We start from the raw sequence: 19,955 nt of genomic DNA, 5'->3' as shown, positions 1-19,955 counted from the left end.
TCTCTGCTATGGTCAAATCTAAAATCTTTCCGTACGCCTTGCGGAAGGCTTGCATTTGGAGAGGTGATGGAAGCTTGCTTGTGGAGCTTCTATGGAGGCTGGATCTTTGAGCTTCAATGAGGTCCTTCAATGGTGATTTTTCACCATGGAGATGCAGCGGAAGGCAAAGGAGAAGAGGATAGGGGAGGCACCATCCACTAGGGAATAAGCCAAGGAAGAAGGAGCTTCACCACCAAGATAAGCCTTGGATAAGAAGCTTGAAAGGATGCTTCAATGGAGGAAAAGAAAGAGGGAGAGAAAGAGAGAGGGGGGAGCACGAAATTGAAGGAATAAAAGAGGGAGAGAAGTGGAACTTTGAAGTGTGTCTCACAAGACTCTCATTCATCAAAGTTACAACAAGTGTTACACATGCTTCTATTTATAGACTAGGTAGCTTCCTTGAGAAGCTTTCTTGAGAAAACTTCCTTGAGAAGCTTCTTTGAGAAAACTTCCTTGAGAAGCTAGAGCTTAGCTACACACACCCCTCTCATAACTAAGCTCACCTCCTTGAGAAGCTTCCTTAAGAAGATTCCTAAAGAAGCTAGAGCTTAGCTACACATACCTCTCTAATAGCTAAGCTCACCTCCTTGAGATGAGAAGCTAGAACTTAGCTACACATCCCCTATAATAGCTAAGCTCACCCCCATGACAAAAAATATGAAAATACAAAAAAAAGTCCTTACTACAAAGACTACTCAAAATGCCCCGAAATACAAGGCTAAAACCCTATACTACTAGAATGACCAAAATACAAGGCCCAGACGAAGGAAAAACCTATTCTAATATTTACAAATATAAGCGGGCTCATACTTAGCCCATGGGCTCGAAATCTACCCTAAGGCTCATGAGAACCCTAGGGCCTTCCCTTGGATCTCTAGCCCAATCTACTTGGAGTCTTCTACCCAATGCCCTTACGGAGTAGGATTGCATCATTCCCTCCACCTTGGAAAGGATTTGACCTCAAATCCCGAGGTTCTTCATACTCTGGGCTCCTTCCCTTAACACCTGTAAAAAGAACAAAAACATATGTATTAGTGGTGTTTGGTATGTTGAAGTAAGGTAAGGTCTGAAAACCCATTTCCTGGGCATCTTCCCATGAAGGAACATGGTTTCTCACCAACTCAATAAGTGGTGCTACAAGTATAGAAAATATATGGGACAAACCTTTTGTAAAAGTTTGTTAAGTCATGGAAGCCCCAAATTTTTCTTATACTTGGTGGAGTGGGCCACTCAGGAATGACCTTTATTCTCTTAGGGTTCATGGGAACCCCTTGATCACTATTTGACAAATTAAGAAAAGTAACGCAATAAAACATACCTTTTTCTGTATTTTCATATTGATTATTCCTACCAAAAAGTTTGACAAACCTAAGGTGTCCCATATGAGTACCTAAGTTTGTATTGAAACTAAAAATAAGAACAAACCTACCTAATGGGTCCCTATGTACACACACCATGAAGATGTTAGGTGTATGAGTGATTTTACAAAAGAGGGTTGCACCACTCAAAACATTCATCATACCACCTATTTTAGGGACTTGGTGCCTAATAATACCTATTTTGGGCACCAACAAAGCACAAGGATTTAAGCTCTTGCGAAGCAAACCCTCATCCAACAACTTCTTTTCTTGAGGAATAAACTCAAGCCCAAGAGGTGTGGCAATGCTAGCAAGTGCCTTTTTACAAAAGAGAAAATGTGGAGGTTGTCTAAGAGGGAAAGTTTCTTTAATGTTTGTCTTTATTGTAAAATGAGTTTCCTTCTTAGCTAAACTCTTGGAGGAGACACTTACCTCCTTACACTTCTCTTTAACCACTAATGGTTGTCCTTCTTCTTGGGGGTAGATTTCTTCACTAGATTCTTCCCCTTTTGCTTTTTCACTTTCACTAGAGGAAGGTGAAGTAGTAGCCTCATCTTGGCTACTATAAATGTCTTGGCCCTTCATAATCATGGTTTTTGTGGTGGGGCATTGAGAAGTAATGTGTCCTCTTCCAAGACATTTAAAGCACTTTATAGAGCTAGTTTTCTCTTGCATACTAGCCTTAGGGGCTTGCTTTTCTATTGTCTTCCCCTTATCATCTTTGGGCTTAGAAGGTGTCACCCCTAATATGTCTTGACCTTGGTCTTTCTTTGGATAAGAGTGAGAGCCATAAGATTTTGAAGTAGACTTCTTTTTAAGTTGTTGCTCTACCCTTATTTCCCAATCTAAGTTAGCCTCTACATTGTCCTTCCCATGGAAGTATGAGAGTTTAATGTTAGCCTCTTGAGGCTTTCTTTCCTTTTCTCTTCTATGGGAGTGAGGTCTAAGATGTGACCTATGCCTTCCTTCGTAATAGTCACGAAGTTCTTCACTTAGGCTTTTGCAAGAGTTATGACTACTATAGTAGGCATGTTTTTCTCTTTTCATTTCTTTCATTATTTTTCTTCTTTCTTCCTCTCTTATTTTCTTTCTTTCATCTTGACTTATTTCTTCCACTCTTTTTTTTCCTTTTTCTTTTCTCTCTTGTTTTTCTTTCCATAACTTGAGGGAACTCAACTCATCTAAGATTCTAGATAAAGGGTCTTTATGACTAGTACCCTTGCCATTAACACTAGATGAATGATGACTCATGTTGGTTCCTAAGTTGTGGTTCTTTCTTGTTGGAGGTTTGAAAACAAAAGGTAAAAGAAACTATGGTTGAAACTAGCCAAATAAACACTAAAAGAGGTGTGAAAGATAAGGTAAAAAAAACTAATTGGTAAAATGCAAGCTATCTAGGCGGTTTGACAATGGAAGGTAAAAGAAATAAGCTATGAAAGTAAGCAAGAAATGTAAACTAGGTGAATCCTAAGAGTGTTTGGATGACCACATTCAAGGTTTCCAACAAAACACTCACTATCCTAAGTAAAAATTGCCTAAAATTATTACACACAAATGGAAGTTTGGTAACCTATTGGAGGCTCCCAACACACTTCCAATGAAAGGCCTTTTTGTTACAAAAACTTGAAAGCAATTAAGGTAATTAAATTGCAAATTACAAAATTACAAAACGGTCCTCAATTTTGGTGGTTGTTCTCTCTTTGGTGATTCACTCAATTTGGAGTGCTTCTTAGTCCAATAGCTCTTAAGGTGGTTGGCCCCTTGCTTCTGGACTCAAATTCTTCAAGGGATGGCACCAATCCTCCTTCCAATTCCCTATATGGCAACCCACAAACAAGGAAACAAAGAGACAAGCAATAACCAAACACCAAAAAAAATGAAATGAAAGCTAAACCAATGGAGTTTTAACAAGACAATTTTTCAAGGATTATTCAACAATTAAAGCAATGAAAAGGACATAGAAGCAAGCTAGGACTCAAAGAGAAACTTAGACTAGCTCTAGAGTAGAGTAAAAAAACTGAAAAAAAAAGACTCAACAAAACTCTAGCTTTGGCACTTGTCTTCACACTAATTTTGAATTGAAATTTCCAATTATAGAATAAATTTTGAGCCAAACCAACAAGCACCCTTCCCTTTCACCTTTTTTTTTTCTGGATACTGATTTTCCTGCCAACTTGTGCGATTTTTCGTATTTTTTTCCTTTTATCCAAATCACTTGTTTCTTTTTTTATAACTTTTTTCCAGATGTCTAGAAAATTCAGTAAAAATTTCAGCTCAAAATTCGAAGTAACCAATTCTCAGTAATTTTTACAAGTTTGTATGTCCAAGCTGCCAGCACCAGCGATTTGTTTCTTTAAGCATGGTATATTGATTGCCTTGGGCTTACTTTCAACCTTCCTATGTATGTTGAACTCACTAGGATTGTTTACCACAGTTTTAGGAGTTCAGTATTCACTTAGGATCAACATTTCAGCCAGCAATTCAATCACCAAAACTCAAATTCACAATAGACACAATCATAAGGAAACCTAAAAGTTCAAGAAAAGGTTCACAATCAAAGACTCTCTAAGAATTTTGCATGAACATGTTAAGGACTAATTAACATGAAAGATTTGACTCAAATCAAATAATAGGCTAAAATAATTTCATACACTCATGAACAAATGAGTTAGACAAAGAAACAAGAAAATAAAATTCAGCACAACATAAGAAATCTTATCTGTCAAGTTTCATGACTAGACATGACTTCTATGACAAAACTACAATAGGTGAACAAGTCACTCTAGATTTTTGAGGTTTTCTTCTACTTTAATATTTTTGTAAGAATTTTATGGTTTAGGTTTCAGCCACAAAAAATAACAAGACAAAACTCAAAGGAACCTAAACTCAACATAATTCATGGTTCAAGAACAAGAACAAGAAATTTGAACCATAGAAAATCAAATCTAACTTCTATAGCAAGTTTAATCGGTGGAAACTCTAAAGAATCATGTTAACAACATTTAGAACAAGACATGTGAGGAGATACATGGAGAAAAATGAAGAAACAACAATGGAAGAGAAGGTAAAGAAAAAAAATTAATGGAGGTTTAAGGAGCACCTACTTGAAGCTCTTGTGCTCTGATTACCACTTGATGGAAGCTTGCTTGTGGAGCTTCTATGGAGGCTGGATCTTTGAGCTTCAATGAGGTCCTTCAATGGTGATTTTTCACCATGGAGATGCAGCGGAAGGCAAAGGAGAAGAGGATAGGGGAGGCACCATCCACTAGGGAATAAGCCAAGGAAGAAGGAGCTTCACCACCAAGATAAGCCTTGGATAAGAAGCTTGAAAGGATGCTTCAATGGAGGAAAAGAAAGAGGGAGAGAAAGAGAGAGGGGGGAGCACGAAATTGAAGGAATAAAAGAGGGAGAGAAGTGGAACTTTGAAGTGTGTCTCACAAGACTCTCATTCATCAAAGTTACAACAAGTGTTACACATGCTTCTATTTATAGACTAGGTAGCTTCCTTGAGAAGCTTTCTTGAGAAAACTTCCTTGAGAAGCTTCTTTGAGAAAACTTCCTTGAGAAGCTAGAGCTTAGCTACACACACCCCTCTCATAACTAAGCTCACCTCCTTGAGAAGCTTCCTTAAGAAGATTCCTAAAGAAGCTAGAGCTTAGCTACACATACCTCTCTAATAGCTAAGCTCACCTCCTTGAGATGAGAAGCTAGAACTTAGCTACACATCCCCTATAATAGCTAAGCTCACCCCCATGACAAAAAATATGAAAATACAAAAAAAAGTCCTTACTACAAAGACTACTCAAAATGCCCCGAAATACAAGGCTAAAACCCTATACTACTAGAATGACCAAAATACAAGGCCCAGACGAAGGAAAAACCTATTCTAATATTTACAAATATAAGCGGGCTCATACTTAGCCCATGGGCTCGAAATCTACCCTAAGGCTCATGAGAACCCTAGGGCCTTCCCTTGGATCTCTAGCCCAATCTACTTGGAGTCTTCTACCCAATGCCCTTACGGAGTAGGATTGCATCAAGAGGTCCCATCAACCGCCCCAACTCCTTAATGCTGGTGATATCTAGGCCTTTAATCTTGACTTGATAAAACCTTTTTCCAGTTTGATTTGTTCCCATGTTTTACTAAAGTGAAACAAAAACCCAGTGCGAATCAAAACTCCGAAATCTATCATGGGTGGAATGGATGAATGCATGAAGAAATGCATATGACACAGATGCAATTTATGAATACGGGAGCCCGGGAAATTGTCTCCTTCTTAGATACAACGTCTTGGGGTAGCACGGTGCCCGACGTATGTATTTAAGAAGGTGACACGGACCTTCCAATGGTTTGCCAAAGAGAGGGGATCAAGACGAAACCCGTGCATGATAAGGCACAACATGGGAATATACATAGTACGACATTATCCACAAACAAATATAATCAAAGGGGTACACGACATTTGACTACAAGCATGGCAGTGTGAAAAATGGCACGCAGCGTGTTTGCTTCGTGCCCCTATGTTAGGGACCTACATGGGAGGGAGCTAAAAGGGCTTTTAGTGATAATTCCCAAGATGGTCATATATCTCTTTATGGTCTCTAGAGGTATCATCCCCTTCGAAGAACATATTGCAGCAGTAGGGACTACTAGCAGCAATATGTTATCAAAGAGAAAAACTCTAGATGAGGGTTCACTGTAATCAAGCAAGTTGGAGACTTAGCATGATCACAAATTCACCTCCACTCCTTATGTTCCCACGAACCCGGGTATAGGGCCCTTTTTCAACTCACCGTGTGTGCAAATAGTGTTGGTGTTTGTGTGCATCAAATGAATAAATATTTACCTCATTCATACATTTTAAAACACACTAGAAGCATCAAAAGAGTTTATATACACAAGAACATAAGAAAAAAGACAAAGAAAAAGAACAAAAGGGAAGTCATAGTAAAGAAAGCACACTGATTGATTGGCCTAACTCTCTAACAATAGTCCCCAGCGGAGTCGCCAACTATCGCAACCTACCTTTCGGAGGGAGGGCGACGCGAGACTCGTGGGTGCGTCTTCCAAGAAAGGAAAATGCATGGAGTCGCCACCAACGTTTATTTGAGGAAAACATCGGAAAAACCAGAAAAAGACGTGGTCTACGAACTTTAAGTGAAAGGTTTGGGAGTTGTATTTACGCACGGGGAAGGTATTAGCACCCCACGCGTCCATCACATGGGACGACAGCCTTTTAATCAAGTGTGCAAACATGACTTCAATTTCTTTTATGTTCTCTTTTTACGCCTTTATGTCTTTTTGTGCCTTTTATATATTTTATCTTTTTGTGGTCGACAAGGGTGTTTCCCTTGCTCCTACGTATTCCTCAATTGTGGTAAGGAAATCAGACCTACGTAGTTCTTTGAGAACTAAACGTTGGTTAAATTATTTTTATCCTTTTTTGCAAGATATATTTTGATTGAATGAAAGGTCATTTAAGGCGTTTGGACCATTAAACAATCTTTCGATTCTTTTGAAAGGAGAGAAAACATTAAGGCATTGGACCATTAATAATCTCTTGTTTTTTTGAAAGAGGTGACAAAGCTACGTGTTGATTTTAGGCTTTAGAAATCCACGTTTAACCAATAAAAGCGGAAAAGACCATTTCAAGGCGTTGGACCTTTAAAATGGCTTTTTAGGTGATGACAAAAGTTTGATTTATGAATTGATTTTAGCTTTAGTTTCACTTTGGTTATTAGTCAATTTGATTAAGAAAGAAAAATCCCAAAGAAAAACGTTCGATTGATTTTTTTTTATTATTTTATTAAAAGATATATTTTGATAATTATATTATTATTTTACCTCTTTTTGGTTTTAAATGTGGTTACGGCATGATAGAATGGTCAGATTTCATTTTAATAGAAATTAAAAGATGTTACAATTCAAATGAACGGTGAAAATTTATTTTATTTTTGATTAGGCGAGAAAACGACTTAAATAAATGACTAAAGCACGTCAAAAGGGGGTACGGAAAGTAAATGAAATAAAAGTAAAAGCATGCGAAACAAATGGGGACCTCTAAAGGTACATAGAATGAATTAAAAAGTTTGATTTCGGGAATTTACCGGTTGAAGACCGAAGAACGACGAAGAACGAACGAAGAACAGTGGAAAACCTTCGCAAAATTGCTCACGGAAACGTCTCGGAAGCGTTACGGAAGTGCCTCGGCTTGGATTTTCTTCACGGAAACAATTTTTCTCACTAATTTTAAGTGATTCTCAGATACCAGGAGGGTTGAACATTTTTGTTCTGCCCTTCTCCCCCTATTTATAGGGGAAAAGAGGGTGGTGGTTGCCACCCAGCTCGCCCAGGCGAGCTGGGCTGCTTCCACCAGAAGGCACCGCCTTCTGTTGGAAGATCCTGGAAGGCCCAAGTGGGCCTGATTGCTATTTATACCCCCTATTTACTAAATACACCCCCTGCCCCCTTTTTTGCTGATTCTTTTTCCGTAACGCTACGGAACTTTATGAATTACGTAACGATACTTGTTTTATTTCCGTAATGTCACGAAACCTTACGGATTACGCAATCATCCCTTCTTTGGCTTTCGGAATGGTACGAAACTTTACAGATTGCGCCTTGACACGTCCTTTCAACTCTCGACATGTCGCAGAACTTCACGGATTGCCTAACGATGGGTGTCAAGTACCTCAAAGTGGTGAAGCAAGGGTCACACCCCAACAAACAGATAATCCCCAGACGAAATTAGGGTATGAAAAAATGGATCAAATTTTTCTATTTTAAAATTTAATTTTCTGTTTTTTAATTGTTTTTGTCTAATGCAAGTTAGCCCCACAAACTTCTGGGCTACATAGGGCGGGTGTGGGCTTGCTAAAACAAAGCCTGTTTGGAATGTGGGCTTCATGGGCTGGATTCCACAAGTTGTGGGCTTTGTGGTTTATGGGCTTCTAGGGTAGGCTTACTTGCATCCTTAACTCTAACTACAAGGCACGTCTTGTTGCTAAAGGCTACATTCAAAAGGAAGGTGTTGACTACAATGAGATTTTTTCTCCAGTGGTCAGACACACTTCAATTCAGATCTTACTTGCTCTTATGGCAATTTTGGACATGGAGGTAGAGCAACTTGATGTGAAAACAACTTTTCTCCATGGATAGTTGGACAAAGACATTATGATGAAACAACCACAAGGTTTTGAGGTACAAGGAAATGATGTTTTAGTTTGCAGGCTAAAAAGGTCTCTCTATGGGTTGAAACAATCCCCGAGATAGTGGTACAATAGATTTTATCAGTTTATAGTTTCTCATGGGTACAACAGAAGTCCTTATGATTGATGTGTCTATCAAAGTAAGGTGGGGGATAGATCATACATCTATTTACACCTTTATGTTGACAACATGCTCTTTGCATCTCGAGGTAAATCAGAAATTCAAAAACTAAAGTCACTTGTTAGCATTGCATTTGAGATGAAAGGTATGGGAGTAGCTAAGAAGATTTTTGGCATGGACATAAAAAAGGATCATGCTCAAGAGAAATTATTTTTATGTCATAAGGAATACATTCAAAATATCCTAAATTATTTTGGGATGGAAATATCAAAACCAGTGTGTACCCCTTTGATAAAAAACATTCATCTCCCTGAACTTTATGCTACTTGATCTAAATAAAAAAAAAGGAATATATGTCTCATGTTCATTATGCTAGTGCAATTAGGAGTCTTATGGATGCAATGGTATGTAGAAGGCCGGATCTAGCACAAGCTGACAATGTGGTTAGTAGGTATATGGGAAACCAAGGAAGGGACATTGGGAAGCTATTAAATGTATGTTCATGTACCTTAAGGGTTTTTTATCAGCAAATGTTAGTTTCATAGTTTTGCTACAATTTTGTTAGTTGAGGAATTTGAACCCAAGGGCTCTCCTCCCTCCCCTCTATCTTCACCCTTCCCCAACTACTGGACCAACCTTATATCTCTCAGGTACCTTAGGGGTACAATTAATATTAGACTCATTTATAAAGGTGATACATCATGTGCACTTGCTAGATTTTCATATTCTGATTGTGCTGCAAAATTAGATGCAAGGTGATATGTGGAGAGTTATGCTTTATCCATACCACAAACAATTGACAATTCTCTTGTTAGTTGCAATACTACACTTCACCTCACAGTTACCTTATCCACGCAGAGGCAAAGTATATGGCACTAACATAGGCAACAAAGGAAGGTACTTGGTTAAAGGGTCTTATCAGCAATCTTAGGTATCCATAGGATAAAGCTATCATTTTTTTTTTTGCAGATTAAGTGGAATTTTTTTAGCCAAAAATTTGGTGCATCACAAAACGACAAACCATATTGATGTCAAATATCACTTAATTCGTACTGAGAAGTGGGTCACAATTCAAACATTGATACAAAGGAAAACCCACCAGACAAGTTTACAAAGCCTATTCCTAAAAGCAAATTTATGCAACGTTTGAATTTGATTTATGTTGATTAATAGAAATAGCCTTGAATGACCAAATTAGTTTTGTACGTTTTTAAGTTTTATGTGCAAAGAGAGGATTCAAGCCAAGGCGGAGAATTGTAGTTTGTGGTTTGACCCTTCTATCACTTTCTGTTATTATAGTATTTTTGTTTATTCTCTTAGTTTTGTACTCCTATATAGGGAGTTAGTTAGGCCTCGTTCAGGGTGGTTGTCAATTTATGGTTAATGGTTTTAAAATGCTATTTTGAAACAAAAACATGTTCAGGTAAATCTCTGCTGAGTTGAAAATTTACTAGATTTTAAAAATTATTTTTACCATAAACCACAAACAAACAAAAATAGGCTTTAGCATTTATGGTGTTGGTTTTGCTTTACCCTAATTGAGAGTCTCTTCACTCTTCTCTGTGTTGTTGCTCTCTCTGTTTCTCACGTCAGGGCTCACCCACCACCACTACCATCTCCTCCTCGTCTTTTTCCCGCTCACCCATCATCACCATCTCCTCTTCCCCTCTGTCCCTCTCACCCACACCACCGCCACCACCACCATCTCCTCTTATCTTTCTCTCCCAAGATCTAAAGCTTTCTCCCTTATTTGAGATTCACTTGGTCACATGCAGTTTTGGGGTGGTGGCAGATTTTGGTGAGGTAGGGTGATGGTGCGACAACGGTGGTGGTCAAGGAGCTAGGGTGTCATCAGGGAGGGAGGAGATAGGTGTTGTAGGGGAGAAATCGGGATTGAAGAGAGAAATGGTTTGGGGCTGAATTTTTTAATAGGATTTCAAAACTGGGTATCAAAGCAAAAATTAAAACCGATAACTCAAATCTAAAACAAGGTTGAGTTTTTTAGGATTTCAAAACTACATAATGAAAACCACCCCAACTAGTTGTGCTCAATTCATTCTTCAATAATAGTAACAAACACATTGTGTGTTCCTCTCTCATTTCTGAGCCTCTTTCTTCCCTTTCTGAACTAGTTATTTCTTAGTATAATTGTAATAGACACTAAGATTACAAACACCGTGTCTGACAAAAACTCACATACTTGATCATTTTTTCTGAAAAGCATATTGCGAAAAGCTTTAGTCATCAATAACACTCACATTTCTGATGACAACAAGGTCACTAATATATATCTGTTGCAAATGCATAATTTTCTTGAAGTGATGAAATCAATTATGGAAATTCAATTCCGAAATATATTAAATGCGATAATTAATGAATTCCCAAAATAGATTGGATTCAATGCATTTCTATAATGTAATAAATACACTTTGATTATTAATGTCCAAAATGCATTTACTACTATTTGATATTATTTTAATTTATGAAATTAATGCATTTTAGAAATAATTTTCCAAAACATATTTAATGCATTTAATTTTGGAAATTAATTTCTTTACGAACATCTAAAATTAATTTTTGAAATGGATTAAATACATTTTTAAATTTAATTTCATGCTAATAAAGTATAACTTTAATGAACCTTTATCAACTCAATCAGGAAGGTGGTGAGAGAGACAATGTGAGGGACGTGAATGACAAAAGGTAAAGGGAGTACAAAAAAATGACAAAAAAAAAGGATGAGAACAATGACAAAGGGTTCTTATGCTAGTGGGTTGAACGTAGGGGCAAAAATGAGAGGAAAAATGATAATTGTAGAAGCAAATAACACAAGAAGGGGGGATGAATTGTATTTTTAAAAATTTAAAACTTTTCTTAAGACTGAAAAACACGTTATCATCTAATAAAAGTATCAAACAATGAAAACAATATAAAATAAAAAGATATAAGATCTAAAAACAAATTCAAAACCCTTTGTCAGTCAAACAATAAAAAAAACACACAAAGAATTTATATTGGTTTGTCTCAATCTCAATATTACTTCCATTTATTGTCAACCACCAAGTTTCCACTAACTTATCAAAGTTACAAGTATTATTCACTATCACTTCTAGTTCTTATACTTGCAAGCTCTACCCCAAATTTGATTCAAACTCAGTATTCTTTGTCCTACCAAGCCACTACTGACTCTAAACAAATCAATAAGATTTTTTAGAAAGTTACTTCTTGACTAAAGCATGATCGTCTAAAAGACGGATATATCATTTAGCACTTTTAGTCTTTTCTCTCAAGGTATACAAGGTGTTTTGAGAGCTTTGTATCTTTACAAGAATTTATAGAAAATATTACAAGAATGAACGAAAGAATGATTCATGTAGATAATTTGTATCTTGTTTCTTTGAAGTTTCTTCTATATATAGCCTTCATCTCCAAGTATCTATTGTCTCTCAACAATTGGATTCTTCACTCTGTTCTTCGTCTAATGTCTTGAATCCATTGGAACATTTAATGCTTGCATTAAATGTACACCCCTTCTTCATGCAAAGTCCATGCTTATAGGATAGCATGTCTTGTACTTCAACATGAAAGTCACTTTTTTCATTATAGTAGATCTACAACAACAGAGTGTGCCTTTTGATGAGGATCAGCGTCTTCTAGACTGTGGGCTTCATTTATTCCTCATAGGACTTTGGCAGATCCTAGGAAAATGTTTTCTGCATGAAAGAATCTCAAATGTAGAGTATTAAATGAAGATTTAAATACACTACTTAACTGCTATATCATATCGTCTTATGAGTGCATCATCTAAAAACTTCAGACACACAGAGACAAATCATGATCTAATAGCATATCAAATACAACTCTTATCATTTGTATTTATTTGCATCTAATCAAAATAATTAGAAGTCCTAATTCGTCTTTAAGACATGAATGTCTTTTGACTTAACAATAATTTTAAAATATAAAGAACAAGATGTAAAGAAATGGGTGGGGGATGGGGTAAAAAAGAAAGATCATTTACTCAAGGCTTAAATATGTTTTTGATCCCTGATATATAGTCAAATTTTGCATTTGATCCTTGATAATTTTTTCTTTCACATCTGCTCTTTGATATTTGAAAAGTTTTGTTTTAGATCTCTGCCGTCAGTTAAGTGATGACGTGTCCATTAAATATTTGATAGCGGGATTTATGGCAGCTCAAAAACCACTAGTATTTGTTTCAAAATCAAATTTAAATTTTCTGGCGATTAAAAAAATCGTCAAAATCAATTAAAGTAAAAAAATAAATAAATCAAACATTGAGAAAGTCCTCTCTCTCTCCATCCTTTTCCACAACCAATTCCTTCTTCGTGCCACCGCCTTCAACCACTCCCACGTCCTCTACCTTTCGGCCAACGTCGATCCACAGTGGGCCCCTACTCTACCACCATTGTCGGCTTTCGCCACCGCAGTCACGTGTCCCAAATCTCCAAAACCAAATTCCCCCACACGCCTTCCCCCGTCGAGGGAGACACAATGGAGCTCGCCAGAACCTTCGTGTTACAAACATAGTAACCATCAGATTCTTCTTGAAGGCCTCTCCCATCACCAAAAAATCTCTTATTGAAGGAAACAACAACGACAATGATTATGGTGCCGCGCCACGGCGTCACGTTCCACTGGAGGCCACAGTGCTGTAAAAGCTGAAAAGTGATCTGGAGAGGCTGCTGGAGGACCAAGGGATGAAGGAGTTCAAGGATGTCATCATCGAGGGTTACAGTGTAGCATTACTCGACAGGTATGACTAGAAGGGATGGGGATTGGGAGGAACACCAAGGAGGACATGAAGGTGGTGGAGATTAAACGAAGAACAACCAAGGAAGGATTAGGGCCTCGATCCAGAACTTGTTGTTTGTGAAGTCGATTCATATTTTGAAAAATCAGTCCAAGCCAAGATCTATTTTGTAGATCTTGTGAAACGTTGACGTATGTGTGACCACAACCATCATTGTCTTCTATGCCTCGACTGCCAAAGAGGGAAGAAAAAGGGCTCGGTTGGGGACAACATGCACGTGGATGGGGGAGCGAGAATTGGAACCACTGGAAATCAACGATGAGGCTGGACCAATCGCTAGAGACCCTGGGAAGAAGGCAAATGAGGCTTTGTGAATTGGGTCTAAGATAAGAGTTAAGGATGGAAAGGGATGTGGAAGAGAAAAGAAAAAAGAGGAAAGGGTGAGGATTAAGGGGAAAGTGAATGGAATGAGAAGGACAACAAGAGCAATTAGACGAATGAGAGGATTAAGAAGAGTGAAAAAGAGAAGTTTGTTAGGATTGTTGGGGCAAGAGATATTAGGTTGAAGGGTAGTGCTGTGTTTAGGATATTTATTTTTTTACTTTAATTGATTCTGGCGGTTTTTAAAGTTGGTTTTGAAACAAATACTAGCGGTTTTTGAGCCGTCACAAATCGTGTTATCAAATATTTAACAGACACATCATCACTTAACTAATGGCAGGGATCTAAAACAAAAATTTTCAAATACCAAGGAGTAGATGTGAAGGAAAAATATATCAGGAATCAAACGCAAAATTCAGAAATATATCAGGGATCAAAAACATATTTAAGCCTTAAATCAATCATTATATTGGGACAATAACATTCCTTTGTTGGCACGCCATCATGACATTGGTAGTTTGATAGAGAGTATTTATCAACATTATTGAAGATTGATGTCGGTCGGAGTAACCATCTTTAGTCGGGTCTCGTTTCTCAATTATATTTTTTCCATCCACACGGTTCAAACCCGATCAAGATCTTGTTTAAAGGGATTGAACCTAGTATCAGTGGGACCAACAATTCATTGGTTAGGGCAATAAGCAATAACATTCTAATTCTAGATGAAAATATTGAGTATTATAGATTTGACAAATAAAACAAAAGAAAGTACTCCATTTTGACTTGAATATTAACAAAATATTGCCCAGGTTTAGTGGATTGAAATATAAATAAATTTTAACTAATTTAATCCAATTTAACGTATTATTAAAAAATACATTTATGTTAATTCAAATGTAAGTCACATCTTCAATAAATATAATCAAGGATAATAGAGAAAATGTATGTAATTTTTTTTTGTGTGTGTTATCACATGAAAGTCAATTGAATAAATCGGCCAATGCTCCAACACAATCCCAAAATAAATGTCAAGTGATTGATACCGAAAGAGGATATATATTTCTTAGTTATGGGTTCCCAAGTTACTAACTAGAGAAAACATTTGGTGTAGGGGAAGAGAAAAAAAAGGCTTAAAATGGTAAAAAATATTTATAGAAAGCAATAAAATTTAAAGTTTTGTGGTAAAGATAAAAGATAAATTCTTGAAGTGTTGAATTTGACTAAAGGTTCCTTTTAATTGTACAAGAGAGAGATAGATACTGATATCTACTCTAACCTAACCACTCATCTCGTTAACTAAGGTTTAAGCCTTAATCAGTACAAATGCTTTTCTTTTCGGTAAACTCCTCCATGTTGTCGTTAAACCTAAGAGTCTATTTGGATGGAGTATTTAAAACATGAAAAGTAATTTTTTAGAGGATTTAAAATTTCTAAGCCTAAAATTTTCTGTTTGGATGTCTTGTTGAAAGGAATTTGAAATTTTAGTATTTTAATAAATAATTCTTAATTAACTAAAATTTTGGAATTGCAAATCCTGTCTAAAAGAGAGGGAATTCTAAAATTCGTGTTCGCTTTCATGGAGGTGAACCTCTCTCTCTCTCTGACATGCGACTCTCACTTGGAGTTTCCCCAATCTGGGGGCCGCGATTCTCATTCTCTTCGATGAGCGTGTGGTGCAAGGCAATATGGTTGAGTCGACGACAACCGCGGACACGCCGCTGTAGAAACCGAGGATGCCTTTGGACTGGAAGGTTTTCACAATTGTGTCGCGAGTGTTTTTGTAAATTTGTGTTGTGCCCTTGGTCTACATCTTGGTTTTGATGGCGTCGAGGGGGAGGAGGCAGACGTAAGTGAAGGCGCTGACGAGGCCACTCGCGGCGGTGTCGATGAGGACATGATCAAGGACAAAGAGGGTTTTGAGGAGGGGCTTTGGGCTGGGCTTTGGGCTGGGCCGGGCCCATTTGGAGGTGGAGGCGAAGGGGAGAGTGGGGGTGTGGGAAGAAAAGTGTGTGAGGAGAGAAGGGAAATTAGTGAAGTTTGAGATTGAGAATTGGTGGAGTTTGGGGGAAGGGAGGCCGAGAGAGGATGAGAAGGTGTGGTGTACTTGTGTTGGGTGTAATGAAATTTAGAAAATGAAAGAAATTTAATTTCTTTATCCAAACACAAAATTTTGAAAATGAAAGAAATTTAATTTATTTATCTAACCACAGAATTTTGAAAATGAAAAAAAATTTAACTTCTTTATCAAAACACAGAATTTTAAAAATTTGAAATTCTTTAAAATTTTAAATTATCTCATCCAAGTTCAAAATAACAACAGATGATAAACTACCATTTTCTTAACTGCTCTAAATCTTCGGCACCACTTACATATGTCCTTTCTTATCATGGCTAATTCTATCAACCGACTCTCGACTTAGTCTTCTCTTGAACAAATCTTAATAACAACGATAATAGCTTCCTTATCAAAAACAACTCCAATATTTTGCTCTCACCCACAGAAATTATCATACTTGGGCTTCATATGACCCTTTTCGGCCCATATAGCTTCTGGTCATAATTACTATTCAAACCCATTCTTTGTTTGGGAAAATCCGTTTAGGTTACCGAAAATTTAAATTTTGATTACCAACAATATATTTAAGTTTGGAGAGAGTATTATTCACTCATAGTCAAGTCTTTTAGCTAGTTCCATTCGTTCATTAGCGAAGATTGAATACACTCTGATTCCTCCACCCAGCTCGGATAGAAAAGCATAGGTCGACCCATAATTTAATTAATTTGTAAATGAATAATAAGCTTACTTATACTTTTTATCCCCACTTTTAATTTTTATCGAATTTTATCCCAATAATTTTTCTTTACATTTTATCATCAACTTTTAAAAATTTATGAATTATATGCTCTGTTATTTTACTCATAATTTAGTTATCTTTTTTGCCTTCAACTTTTGATTTTTTTTAGCAAATTTAGCGCCCATCTTTTTTTTTTGGGAAATTTTTACCCGTTTTATTCTTTTGACAAATTTTACTCCCAACTTTTATGCTTACTGATAGATAAATAAATAAAGATCAAATTCACAAGTTTCTTAAAAGTTAAGAAAAAAGTATGTTAAATTAATTTGTTAAAAATAAAGCTAGCAAAAAAATTAAATTAGAAATTAAGATTAATAAAGAACACAATCAAAAGCTCACTATTAGAAATTAAGATTAGGGTTATCTTCTTATTTATATATTACATTAAGTTGGAGAGAGCTACAAGCTGATGATCCAAACCAATGGACAACTTAGATTCTAAAATTCACAATTGATCTATAAGTCTGGCCAGGTTTCCAGCCCGAAGGGATCACATTGTTAGCCACAACAGATTTGCCAGAGTCTGTTAGCCTGATGGAGAATGGTGCTTTAAGTGGTGAACCTTTGCTGAGTTTCCAAATTGCACCCCATGATCGCTGCATGGAATACCATGAGGCTGAAAATGCTTCCTTGAGTTCAACTTTGTCAAGATCACCATTCCCATCCTCGTATTCAGCACAAACTGCAAAATATTCGGGGTTGGATCCTAAGTCCACGTGAAAAGCTATGTATACACCGGGATAGTTGCATTCAACTCTGCAAAAATTAATAAAATTCATCTCCAGTTGTTGGTTACATTAATGTAAATAAAATTATCTAATGTGTGTAAAAAAAATGTAATGACAAAATAAAAATTAAATTGGGAATTTTGTCCCATTAGAAATTAATTACTTGATCACGTACGCAGGATAGGATTCATTAATTAGTTAGAAGCTAAAAATCACCGACACGGCCCATAAATGAAAAGATGAAAACATGGACACGAGAGTACAATTAGTTATAAGAGGTTAAAATATATTTTCTTTTTTTAGATGAACATATCTTTAGCCTAAAAATATCATCAAATTTAATAATTTCTATAAGAGTTTAATTCACTTTTAATTTCTAAGTTAAGAATCTCATATTTTTGGTCTCGTTGCAAATTATTTTTGTTAAAGTAAGAACCGGAAATGAATACTTATTTTTTGGGTGCAGTAAAATCATTTTTAAAACATCTGTAGCAATATAAAAATATAAAATTATCGTAAAATATAATATTTATATTTAAATAAAAAATATATGTTTTAAAATTAATATGAATCATTGTAAATTTAGTAAAATGCTACAATTTATCAACTATAATTGCCATATTTTCATTTATATGAGCATAAACGTAAAAGAAAAAAAAAGTAAAAATATAATATGTAATTAGAAATATTGAACGTATACACATACATAAGTATTGTAAGCATAAAAAAGTACATAAGTATTGCTTTTTTTTTACGTTGTAGATAAGTTTTGTATGTGCTTTGCTTGTTATTAAAATCTTATAACCACTAAGTACTAAGTAAATTTAGTTCAGTTGGACGGATGCATAATTATTTTAAAATTTTAAAATCATGTTCAATTCACATAAAAAAAATCTTAGAACCCAGTACGCACCTTCTATATTGAATGGCAATTTTGCCAGCGTTGCGTAGCTTTTCATCTTGGCCAGAAACTGCCATGGCACCAAAAGCAGTGCCACTCAAATCAAAATGGAATTGAGCATCCGAGCATCCAGCACACTCATCAGTGATCACTACCCTCACAGGGTTGCCTGAACATCCAGAATTCCCTGTGCACTTCACCTGAAATTATATATATCAAATTAGAATGTGCAAACCTATTAATTAATTTATCTCCATGTTCACATTGCACTTGAATACATAGCTAGATGCAATGCATATCAATATAAGGAGGGTTACTAATAGATTCTCTAAGAAACTTCTTTTAACACATTGCATGTTTATTATTATTATTTAAAATTACAAAATAACCTGAGACTCGAAAAAAAGAAAATGGATTTATAAAAAATTATGATGTCTGATAAATTTTAATAAATAATAAAAATTGTGTTGAATAGAATGTGTTAAAGATTTGTAACCAAAAAAATGTGTTCAAGAAAAATTATTACATGGTCTCATATTAATATTGTTGATCAAACAATCTTTACGTGATACTGAGTTTTATTAATTCTTTAAAAAATTAAAATAAAAAAACTGATTACATATATATCACATGGAGATTAGCCGAAACAATAAACATGTGGCGGCGGCCTTGGAACTTGTATTTAACAATTTCTCATATTAAAAAGTTTGTTGTTAGTATTTGTTATCAATATAATAATAAGAATCCAGAAACATATATTTAACAGCTACATATGTTCGTCGTTAGTACCTCATAACAAAAACCACATCCTTTGCCTGATTCAAACAAAAGAGGGCTTCCCGCAGATATCATTGATGAGAATGGAGGTACCCCAACAACACTGCCAAAACCACAAGCACCACCTACATGTATAAAATTAACAAATATAATTACTGAAACATTTTCAACCATATATAATCCAAGCATTAATTTTCTTAGTTTGTACCAATTAAAAACTACATGTATGTGTATCTAAATTTTTCTAATACCTTCACTTCCATCCCCATGGGGAGGTCCATACCAAGTGGCCACAGCTGGTGACCAATATAAACCGTTTGAGTTGTATGAAGCATTGACAATCTTTCTGGGATTGAAACAAGAGGAAGGGAGCACAAGGAGTATTGAAAGTGAAGCTACAAGAGTGAGTAAATGAGACAATGCACGATGAAGTGTAGAAGCCATATTATCACGAAATCCCTAATTGGATGTTGATAGTTAATTGTGATATGTAAGAAATAGATGCTATATATGGATAGTATGGTATTTATAGAGAAGCAAACAAGGTAAGTCAAATGCCAAACAAGAGCAAAATTATTTCACATGGCAATTTAGAGTAATATGTTTGATTTCCAAGAACAAGACAAAGGCGATGTAATTTGAATTTGTGATACAAGATGTACATTTCCTTTACGTATTCACCATCTTGTAAAGATATACACTCCTTAATATCTTAGGTGGATATTGCTTTTTTATATGTTTAGAGATTAGATTAGAAAAGACGTATCCATGCACAGTTTAAGAAATCATCAACGTACTTCAACAAAGATTCA

General features: G+C 35.9%; 1 protein-coding gene across 1 annotated transcript; it reads right to left on the bottom strand.

Annotated features, from left to right (window-relative positions):
* Window positions 1-17,168: 17,168 nt before the first annotated feature.
* On the bottom strand, window positions 17,169-19,587 carry EXPB5 (expansin B protein). The gene is made up of 4 exons (NM_001261433.1): window positions 19,395-19,587; window positions 19,156-19,268; window positions 18,379-18,566; window positions 17,169-17,493 (listed from the first exon to the last, which is right to left on the bottom strand). Exons 1-4 carry the CDS (start codon window positions 19,585-19,587, stop codon window positions 17,169-17,171), a joined length of 819 nt encoding a protein of 272 aa, NP_001248362.1.
* Window positions 19,588-19,955: the final 368 nt, after the last annotated feature.

This window comes from Glycine max, chromosome 10 (assembly GCF_000004515.6).
Source record: "Glycine max cultivar Williams 82 chromosome 10, Glycine_max_v4.0, whole genome shotgun sequence".
NCBI classification, from domain to species: Eukaryota; Viridiplantae; Streptophyta; class Magnoliopsida; order Fabales; family Fabaceae; genus Glycine; species Glycine max.
The sequence above is the reverse complement of the archived record's forward strand: the minus strand, read 5'-3'. Positions and strand labels throughout refer to the sequence as shown.